Genomic DNA, 11,651 nt, shown 5'->3' on the forward strand with positions numbered 1-11,651 from the left:
TCTACATCAACATGTGTCCCCTCTTCTTCATGTCTCTTCTACATCAACATGTGTCCTCTCTTCTTCATGTCTCTTCTACATCAACATGTGTCCCCTCTTCTTCATGTCTCTTCTACATCAACATGTGTCCCCCTCTTCTCCATGTCTCTTCTACATCAACATGTGTCCCCTCTTCTTCATGTCTCTTCTACATCAACATGTGTCCCCTCTTCTTCATGTCTCTTCTACATCAACATGTGTCCCCTCTTCTTCATGTCTCTTCTACATCAACATGTGTCCCCTCTGTGGAAAGAGACTCTGAAAGTTTCAGGAACAACGATTTTCTCTCTTTTTGATCCATTTCTATAAAAACCTGTCTGAAAATGAGCTGATCAGATTTTGGCCACTTTATGATGTCATCACGATGTGTTGTCTTGTGTAACCATTAGCCAATCAGCAACCAAGGTAACCCCCCCCCCCCCCCTTATGACCTGAATCTCCTTCTAGAGCTCCATTGAGTTCTTTGTAACCAAATGTCTCTCAGAGGGGCGTGGGGAGGGGCTCCTTATTTTCATCTGAAGTAACAGACAGAGAATCAGCACTTTGGAAACAGGGCTGAAACAGAGGGGATTATGGGTAATGCCGCGATGATCTGTTTGGTGTTTCAGCCAATCAGAGACAGGCTCTGGATATGTTGATAAAGACCATAATAAGACCTTTTATCTCTCCGTCCTCAGTATGCGGTTCCCGTCACAAAGTACGACCGGAGAGGATACAAACCTCGACCCCGGCAGCTGCTGCTCACCTCAAACTGCGCCGTCATCGTGGAGGAAGGAAAACTCAAACAACGCATCGAGTACGAAGCGCTGAAAGGTCAGAGGTCAACAAGCAGGGAGGGATTGGGGTTTAATGTGGATGGTATTGGTTATTATACTAAAACTAAGACACAGAAACTAATTTAAAACAATATGATTTAATGAAAATGTAAACTGAAACGTTTTTCATGGTTGAAAACATGTTCAAATAACATTTAAATATGTCATTTAATATTTCACTTTTTTCGACTGTCGTTTTTTTCACTTTTTTCGACAGTATTCTTTACAATCAAAAATCTTCCAATTTCTCAACTAATATAACTTTAATAAATGTTTTTTCACCCGCAGGTATCTCCGTCAGCTCCCTCAGTGACGGCGTGTTCGTTCTGCACGTGCCCAGTGAGGACAACAAGCAGAAGGTGAACAGAGAGGATATTATATAAATATTTATGAAGGTTATAATCTGTTTGTAGGTGTATTTGAATGTGTGTGTGTGTGTGTGTGTGTGTGTGTGTGTGTGTGTGTGTGTGTGTGTGTGTGTGTGTGTGTGTGTGGTGTGTGTGTGTGTGTGTGTGTGTGTGTGTGTGTGTGTGTGTGTGTGTGTGTGTGTGTGTGTGTGTGTGTGTGTGTGTGTGTGTGTGTGTGTGTGTGTGTGTGTGTGTGTGTTCCCAGGGAGACGTGGTTCTGCAGAGCGATCATGTGATCGAGACTTTGACCAAGATCGCGATCTGTTCGGACAAAGTCAACAGCATCAACATCACCCAGGGCAGGTGAGACGCAGAGCTTTACATTACATTGCATTTAGCTGACGCTTTTATCCAAAGCGACTTACAATAAGTACATTCGACCAGGAAGACACAACCTTGAAGAAAACAGAATCATAAAAGTACATCAGGTTTCATAGAGCCAAACATTTCAAGTGCTACTCAACTGGCTTTAGATAAGCCAGTCCTTTATTAGTATAAAAGTGCTTCGTTAATAGTTCTATCGCTCGAAGTGGGAGATACTTAAAGAGGCCCTATACAGTATAGGTTTTGGTCTGCAGAGGCTGAAATCCCTGTGCTTAACACTTGCGCTCCTATTGGCTAGCGCTCCAACACATTACGTGATAGGCTAAGGGGCGGGACATCTCTGAGAGGTTGACCAATCACAACAGAGCCGGCCAGCTAACCAATCAGAGCAGACTGGGCTCTGGTTTCAGACAGAAGGTGAAAAGAGGTGCTGCAGAAAATAAAGAGCTTTTTGAACATTAAAGCATGGAGACATGTAGAGACACTACATGCTGATATACACCTGAACATCAGCAGGAGAGGACTCTTTAAAGTAGAGACACTGCATACTGATATACACCTGAACATCAGCAGGAGAGGACTCTTTAAAGTAGAGACACTGCATACTGATATACACCTGAACATCACGCAGGAGAGGGACTCTTTAAGTAGAGGACACTACATACTGATATATCCACCTGAACAATCAGCAGGGAGAGGCACTCTTTAAAGTAGAGACACTAACATGCTGATATACACCTGAACATCAGGCAGGATGAGGACTCTTTAAAGTAGAGGACACTGCATACTGATATACACCTGAACATCAGCAGGAGATTTGGATAGTCTTTAAGCTAGAGACACTGCCATACTTGATATACACCTGAACATCAGCAGGAGGAGGGACTCTTTAAAGTAGAGGACCACTATATACTGATATACACCTGCAACATCAGCAGGCGAGGACTCTTTAAAGTTAGAGGACACTACATACTGATATACACCTGAACATCAGCAGGAGAGGACTCTTTAAAGTAGAAGACACTACATACTTGATATACACCTGAACATCAGCAGGAGAGGACTCTTTAAAGTAGAGACACTACATACTGATATACACCTGAACATCAGCAGGAGAGGACTCTTTAAAGTAGAGACACTACATACTGATATACACCTGAACATCAGCAGGAGAGGACTCTTTAAAGTAGAGACACTACATACTGATATACACCTGAACATCAGCAGGAGAGGACTCTTTAAAGTAGAGACACTACATACTGATATACACCTGAACATCAGCAGGAGAGGACTCTTTAAAGTAGAGACACTGCATACTGATATACACCTGAACATCAGCAGGAGAGGACTCTTTAAAGTAGAGACACTGCATACTGATATACACCTGAACATCAGCAGGAGAGGACTCTTTAAAGTAGAGACACTGCATACTGATATACACCTGAACATCAGCAGGAGAGGACTCTTTAAAGTAGAGACACTGCATACTGATATACACCTGAACATCAGCAGGAGAGGACTCTTTAAAGTAGAGAGACACTACATACTGATATACACCTGAACATCAGCAGGAGAGGACTCTTTAAAGTAGAGACACTGCCATACTGATATACACCTGAACATCAGCAGGAGAGGACTCTTTAAAGTAGAGACACTGCATACTGATATACACCTGAACATCAGCAGGAGAGGACTCTTTAAAGTAGAGACACTACATACTGATATACACCTGAACATCAGCAGGAGAGGACTCTTTAAAGTAGAGACACTACATACTGATATACACCTGAACATCAGCAGGAGAGGACTCTTTAAAGTAGAGACACTACATACTGATATACACCTGAACATCAGCAGGAGAGGACTCTTTAAAGTAGAGACACTACATACTGATATACACCTGAACATCAGCAGGAGAGGACTCTTTAAAGTAGAGACACTACATACTGATATACACCTGAACATCAGCAGGAGAGGACTCTTTTAAAGTAGAGACACTACATACTGATATACACCTGAACATCAGCAGGAGAGGACTCTTTAAAGTAGATACACTACATACTGATATACACCTGAACATCAGCAGGAGAGGACTCTTTAAAGTAGAGACACTACATACTGATATACACCTGAACATCAGCAGGAGAGGACTCTTTAAAGTAGAGACACTACATACTGATATACACCTGAACATCAGCAGGAGAGGACTCTTTAAAGTAGAGACACTACATACTGATATACACCTGAACATCAGCAGGAGAGGACTCTTTAAGTAGAGACACTACATACTGATATACACCTGAACATCAGCAGGAGAGGACTCTTTAAAGTAGAGACACTACATACTGATATACACCTGAAACATCAGCAGGAGAGGACTCTTTAAAGTAGAGACACTACATACTGATATACACCTGAACATCAGCAGGAGAGGACTCTTTAAAGTAGAGACACTACATACTGATATACACCTGAACATCAGCAGGAGAGGACTCTTTAAAGTAGAGACACTACATACTGATATACACCTGAACATCAGCAGGAGAGGACTCTTTAAAGTAGAGACACTACATACTGATATACACCTGAACATCAACAGGAGAGGACTCTTTAAAGTAGAGACACTACATACTGATATACACCTGAACATCAGCAGGAGAGGACTCTTTAAAGTAGAGACACTACATACTTATATACACCTGAACATCAGCAGGAGAGGACTCTTTAAAGTAGAGACACTACATACTGATATACACCTGAACATCAGCAGGAGAGCACTCTTTAAAGTAGAGACACTACATACTGATATACACCTGAACATCAGCAGGAGAGGACTCTTTAAAGTAGAGACACTACATACTGATATACACCTGAACATCAGCAGGAGAGGACTCTTTAAAGTAGAGACACTACATACTGATATACACCTGAACATCAGCAGGAGAGGACTCTTTAAAGTAGAGACACTGCATACTGATATACACCTGAACATCAGCAGGAGAGGACTCTTTAAAGTAGAGACACTGCATACTGATATACACCTGAACATCAGCAGGAGAGGACTCTTTAAAGTAGAGACACTACATACTGATATACACCTGAACATCAGCAGGAGAGGACTCTTTAAAGTAGAGACACTACATACTTATATACACCTGAACATCAGCAGGAGAGGACTCTTTAAAGTAGAGACACTACATACTGATATACACCTGATCATCAGCAGGAGAGGACTCTTTAAAGTAGAGACACTACATACTGATATACACCTGAACATCAACAGGAGAGGACTCTTTAAAGTAGAGACACTACATACTGATATACACCTGAACATCAGGCAGGAGAGGACTCTTTAAAGTAGAGACACTACATACTGATATACACCTGAACATCAGCAGGAGAGGACTCTTTAAAGTAGAGACACTACATACTGATATACACCTGAACATCAGCAGGAGAGGACTCTTTAAAGTAGAGACACTACATACTGATATACACCCTGAACATCAGCAGGAGAGGACTCTTTAAAGTAGAGACACTACATACTGATATACACCTGAACATCAGCAGGAGAGGACTCTTTAAAGTAGAGACACTACATACTGATATACACCTGAACATCAGCAGGAGAGGATTCTTTAAAGTAGAGACACTACATACTGATATACACCTGAACATCAGCAGGAGAGGATTCTTTAAAGTAGATACACTACATACTGATATACACCTGAACATCAGCAGGAGAGGACTCTTTAAAGTAGAGACACTACATACTGATATACACCTGAACATCAGCAGGAGAGGATTCTTTAAAGTAGAGACACTACATACTGATATACACCTGAACATTAGCAGGAGAGGATTCTTTAAAGTAGAGACACTACATACTGATATACACCTGAACATCAGCAGGAGAGGACTCTTTAAAGTAGAGACACTACATACTGATATACACCTGATCATCAGCAGGAGAGGACTCTTTAAAGTAGAGACACTACATACTGATATACACCTGAACATCAGCAGGAGAGGACTCTTTAAAGTAGAGACACTACACACTTATATGAACCTGAAAATGAGTAGAATAGGGGCCCCTTTAACTTGTTGTAAACCTGCATTTGTTTCCGTAACGCTCACTGCAGGATAAATCTCCACTCCTTCTCACTGCATCCTCTTCACCCACTAACCCTCTTCTTCTCTCAGTATAAAGTACAGCGTGGCTCAGGGGAAGGAGGGGATCATCGACTTCACGCCCGGATCAGAACTCCTGGTGGCCAAAGCCAAGAATGGACACCTGTCTGTGGTGAGTCTAAATGAATATCCTCCGTTAGAGCATGTTTACATTACCTAAAGCTCAAATGTTGACACCTCAGATGTCCTTCTTAGTCTGAATTAATAACACCAGAGTTGGATCTGAAAATAAATGTTCTGGGCTCTGAGTATTCAGGACTCAGAGGTTTTATGAGTTGTCGTAAAGACCTGATAAAGCGCTTTATAGTACAGTCCATTTCCCAAATCAAAAAAATGTGAAATCTCTTGTGAAATAAACCAGAAACTGTTGAATGTTTGGCAGAAAATATAAAATATCAGCACCAATAGCACGAAGCTGAATGAGTGGCAACATCTAATAAAATATTACATTCTTACATTTGATTTAATTTACAAAATAAATGGTTTCGCTTCAATAGATAAAATGCAAACAATAAAATTGGTAAATAGCTAATTCTGTGTTATCACTAATAATCTAAAGCCATAATAAAAATGTATAAAATCAATAATTTGACATGCCGTTTTTTTTTTTTTGGATCCAGACGGCTCCAAGACTGAACTCCAGATGATGACACACACACACACACACACACACACACACACACACACACACACACACACACACACACACACACACACACACACACACACACACACACACACACACACACACCACACACCCCTCCTCCAATCAGACGCCAGCTGTCACTACAGGTGGAATGTGCTTCCAATAACAGAAAAGACAAAAAAAATACAAATCCAGCAAACTAATTGATATATTTATGTTTATATATTATATTTTTGGGGCGTTAATACTGTTGCTGTTTGAATATTTTCTGATTTTATATACGAGGCCAAGGAATAACAAATATCGCGGTGCGTTTTTCTCGCACCGCGTGTTTAATGTGCTTTATTTTTGGGAACTTGACCAAGAAAACAATGAGGGAAGGTTGTCAGAATAAGAGGAGAAGTCGTCGATGAAAACCAGGGTTTGTTTCTTGCCTCAAATGAAATGTATTTACTTTCAACTTTTCTAACTGGGGGTTGTTTTTGAAGGTGGGCAGAGTAGAGGGTCTGGGATTGAAGGGATCCTTGTGTTTTGAATAAGAGATTCTGTGGGATTCACTACAAGAAACTGAAGAGTAAAAGCATGTGAGAGACGGCGAGAGGAAGGTGAACAGGAAGCTGAAAGACGTGCCTTTCCTTCTTTTTTTTGACTAATTTATTCGATATTAACGGATGAAAACCATGACACTCAACGGGAGAATGAGTCGAGTTCAGTTTAGATTAATACCCTGAATTTTTCCCCATGTCCTCCCTGCTTTGCCTCCCCCCCTCACCTGACACTGAACTGCTCTGATGTTTTTACTTTAGATTAATATTCAATATCTTTCTCTGTATTTGAAAAGCATTTATTCCAAAAAGTGCGACTAAAACTCATTTAAAGCCATATTAAGTCGGGATAGATGTGATATATTCTGATTTGTGATTTGTGCAGACAATCAATTATCATGATATTTTTTGACCAAATGAGTCAATATTGAAATGCCAAAAACATGGTGATTTTTGATGATCTGTAATGTTGTTATTTTCTTATTTTACTTTAGGAAATCTGTGTTGTTATATAGACTAAATAAAGACAAAAAAACTTCATATTTGAGAGGCTGAAAACAGCATTTAGAGACATTTTCTTGCATGAAAAATGCAGCTCTAATGGCACATACAAATATATTAAACTGTTCCTTTGATACCAGAAAATATAAAACATTCAGAGGATTTTCAGGGTAGAAAATATCTTCTTGTTATGCAATACTAAAAATAGTAATAAAATATTTCTACACTATAAAAAGTTAAATATTTTTAGTAAAATATTTCTACACTATAAAAAGTTAAATATTTTAGTAAAATATGTCTACACTTTAAAAAGTTAAATATTTTAGTAAAATATGTCTACACTTTAAAAAGTTAAATATTTTAGTAAAATATGTCTACACTTTAAAAAGTTAAATAATTTAGACAATTGTTTCTACACTATAAAAAGTTAAATATTTTTAGTAAAATGGTTCTACACTATAAAAAGTTAAAGAAATGATTCAAATACTTCCGCACCAAACATAGTAAAAAGAAAATCTGAAATACTTGTACACTAAAAATATCCCAGCAGTTCAGATGAAGGTTTCCTGCAGAACATTTCTCCGTCTAGCGTTGCCCAGAGACTGATCCTCTTAAAGTTTCAAATTAAAAACTTTGAAGAGGAGCTCGAACATTTAGTTATTTGTTGTTCTCGACGACGTGACTTCCTCTGTGCACGGCTCTGCACTTAAAAAGAACTAGCCAAAGATTTTTGATTTCTAGTGATTCTGTGTTGTATGATTTCTATGATGATATTATTATATTGTTGTTTTTCAGGAGGGAGATCTATATGTACAGTTTGTGTTATAAATGAGAGGAAAAGCTTCGATGCAAACGTGTTCCTGTGCCTTGTTTGATAAAGAAACTGCAGATTTATGTGGAGTTATGAGATAAAGAAACTAAACATGCTCCTGTGTTTTGAATCACTGATGCACTCCTGACTTACTGTATGCACCAAACCAATGTATGATTATACAAACACACTAAAAGATGAGATACTAAAGATTTGAAAATAAATTTGAAAAATTAAAATGTGTTGTTGTTTTTTTCATGACACCTTTAACGTCTATATTTAACGATATGTAGTGTAACGTCTACTACACTACATATAGGTAAACGACAACAACTATGTTTTGCCTGAAAAATAATAAGATTTGATCAATTGTGATGTTTTGTTATTATGGACGATTAGATAAAAAAGAAAATCATAATTCAGAAGTTTTTATTCATAATTCTGACTTTTTTTCATAATTCCCACTTTTTTCACAGAATTCTGACTTTTTCTCGGATGTTTGACTTTACTTCATATTTCTGACATTTTTCGTGGTTCAGACATTTTTCTGAATTCTGAAGTTTTTTCATAATTCCACCTTTTTTTAACTTTTCATTCAGACTTTTTTCCATTATTTTTTTCATGATTCCGACTTTTGAAGTTTTTCATAATTCTTAAGTTTTTCATAATTTTGACTTTTTTTTAGAATTCCGTTTTAATTATGACTTTTCTCTGATTTATGGCTTTTTTTCATAATTATGACTTTTTTCATACTTTGGACTTTTTTTCCATGATTCATATTTTTTTCGTAGTTCTGACGTTTTTCATAATTCTGAAGTCTTTTTCATAACTTCGCCTTTTTTATAGAATTAATATATTCTTTTTTTATTCAGTCTTTTCACATAATTCATATTTTTTCTTATTTGTGACTTTTTTTCATAACTGACTTTTTTTTCTTATTTGTGACATCTTTCATAATTCTAAATTATTTTTATTTTATTCTGACTTTTTCTGAATTTTGACCTTTTCGTAGTTCTGAAGCTTTTTGTAATTCAGACTTATTCTCAGATTTGTCTTTTTTCTGAATTGCGAAGTTTTCTGAATTCTTCTGAACTCTGACTTATTTTATGGAAGTCTTTTTTTTCTGCTGAAATGTTTCGTAGATCTGACATTTTTCTAAGGCCTTGTTTCTCTTGGATTATATCTTTTGTTTTTTTTGTGACATAAACTTCTCATTGGATAATTGTTGCTTTAAGAAGACTGCATTTTGAGTTGTACATTCACTGGGAACCTTCACAATAACCATTCCTCCAGTTATATGTTGTGTTTGTGCTTTTGTTGGAGGCGTTTGAAAGTGTTTTTGTTAAATAAATCCTCTTTGAGATGCCAATCAAAGTCTGTTCTACAATTTGAAGGTTTGGTTGGGAAATGTACACCTGCAGTTTGCTTAAAGCCGCCAGCAGGGGGCGCCCTCAGAGTAAAATACATCTCTCTCAGTTTGTTTTGCTTGCTTCCCTTCCTCTGAAACCTCCCCTTTGCTTTCCAGGAATGTTCTGTCATGAAGCCGCGGGAGAACAGCGGGAGAGACGGGACAGATGTAAAGCCTGCAGGCAAAAATAATTAGGAGGAAAGCACAGAAAACATGGAGGAAGGACTTGTTTGATAGCAATTCACAGACAAGGGACAACTTCTAATAACTCTGGTACTCTTTTTGTTTTCCCAGAACATAAGAATATATAACTTTTAAAACAGACAATCAAGTCTTTTATGGCTTTAGGACTAAATGTTCTGAAGGAGCTGCTGCAGCGAAGACACTGCAAACAGTTACTCAAGTAGAAGTACTCAGATCTTGTTCTTGAGTAAAAATAGAAGTACTCAGATCTTGAGTAAAAGTAGAAGTACTCAGATCTTGTACTTGAGTAAAAATAGAAGTACTCAGATCTTGAGTAAAAGTAGAAGTACTCAGATCTTGTTCTTGAGTAAAAGTAGAAGTACTCAGATCTTGTTCTTGAGTAGAAGTACTCAGATCTTGTTCTTGAGTAAAAGTAGAAGTACTCAGATCTTGTTCTTGAGTAGAAGTACTCAGATCTTGTTCTTGAGTAAAAGTAGAAGTACTCAGATCTTGTACTTGAGTAAAAGTAGAAGTACTCAGTTCTTGAGTAAAAGTAGAAGTACTCAGATCTTGTTCTTGAGTAAAAGTAGAAGTACTCAGATCTTGTACTTGAGTAAAAGTAGAAGTACTCAGATCTTGAGTAAAGTAGAAGTACTCAGATCTTGTTCTTGAGTAGAAGTACTCAGATCTTGTACTTGAGTAAAAGTAGAAGTACTCAGATCTTGTTCTTGAGTAAAAGTAGAAGTACTCAGATCTTGTTCTTGAGTAGAAGTACTCAGATCTTGTTCTTGAGTAAAAGTAGAAGTACTCAGATCTTGTTCTTGAGTAGAAAGTACTCAGATCTTGTTCTTGAGTGAAAGTAGAAGTACTCAGATCTTGTACTTGAGTAAAGTAGAAGTACTCAGATCTTGTTCTTGAGTAAAAGTAGAAGTACTCAGATCTTGTACTTGAGTAAAAGTAGAAGTACTCTGATCTTGTACTTGAGTAAAAGTAGAAGTACTCTGATCTTGTACTTGAGTAAAAGTAGAAGTACTCAGAGCTTGTTCTTGAGTAGAAGTACTCAGATCTTGTTCTTGAGTAGAAGTACTCAGATCTTGTTCTTGAGTAAAAGTAGAAGTACTCAGATCTTGTACTTGAGTAAAAGTAGAAGTACTCAGATCTTGAGTAAAGTAGAAGTACTCAGATCTTGTTCTTGAGTAAAAGTAGAAGTACTCAGATCTTGTTCTTGAGTAGAAGTACTCAGATCTTGTTCTTGAGTAAAAGTAGAAGTACTCAGATCTTGTACTTGAGTAAAAGTAGAAGTACTCAGTTCTTGAGTAAAAGTAGAAGTACTCAGATCTTGTTCTTGAGTAAAAGTAGAAGTACTCAGATCTTGTACTTGAGTAAAAGTAGAAGTACTCAGATCTTGAGTAAAAGTAGAAGTACTCAGATCTTGTTCTTGAGTAGAAGTACTCAGATCTTGTACTTGAGTAAAAGTAGAAGTACTCAGATCTTGTTCTTGAGTAGAAGTACTCAGATCTTGTTCTTGAGTAAAAGTAGAAGTACTCAGATCTTGTTCTTGAGTAAAAGTAGAAGTACTCAGATCTTGTTCTTGAGTGAAAGTAGAAGTACTCAGATCTTGTACTTGAGTAAAAGTAGAAGTACTCTGATCTTGTACTTGAGTAAAAGTAGAAGTACTCAGAGCTTGTACTTGAGTAAAAGTAGAAGTACTCAGATCTTGTTCTTGAGTAAAAGTAGAAGTACTCAGATCTTGTACTTGAGTAAAAGTAGAAGTACTCTGA

At 37.5% G+C, this 11,651-nt stretch overlaps 1 protein-coding gene across 1 annotated transcript in view; it reads left to right on the plus strand.

Annotated features, from left to right (window-relative positions):
• Positions 1-8,518, plus strand: part of LOC117561959 (unconventional myosin-Ic-like) — a 33,477-nt gene extending 24,959 nt beyond the window's left edge. Inside the window, exons 20-25 of the mRNA XM_034239697.1 lie at positions 717-852; positions 1,143-1,213; positions 1,467-1,564; positions 5,789-5,888; positions 6,397-6,468; positions 6,528-8,518. Coding sequence (XP_034095588.1) covers positions 717-852; positions 1,143-1,213; positions 1,467-1,564; positions 5,789-5,888; positions 6,397-6,423 — 432 coding nt within the window. The 3' untranslated portion in view covers positions 6,424-6,468; positions 6,528-8,518. The remainder of the gene's footprint in view (positions 1-716; positions 853-1,142; positions 1,214-1,466; positions 1,565-5,788; positions 5,889-6,396; positions 6,469-6,527) is intronic.
• The last annotated feature ends 3,133 nt before the right edge of the window (positions 8,519-11,651 follow it).

Source organism: Gymnodraco acuticeps, unplaced genomic scaffold (assembly GCF_902827175.1).
Source record: "Gymnodraco acuticeps unplaced genomic scaffold, fGymAcu1.1, whole genome shotgun sequence".
Classification (NCBI taxonomy): domain Eukaryota; kingdom Metazoa; phylum Chordata; class Actinopteri; order Perciformes; family Bathydraconidae; genus Gymnodraco; species Gymnodraco acuticeps.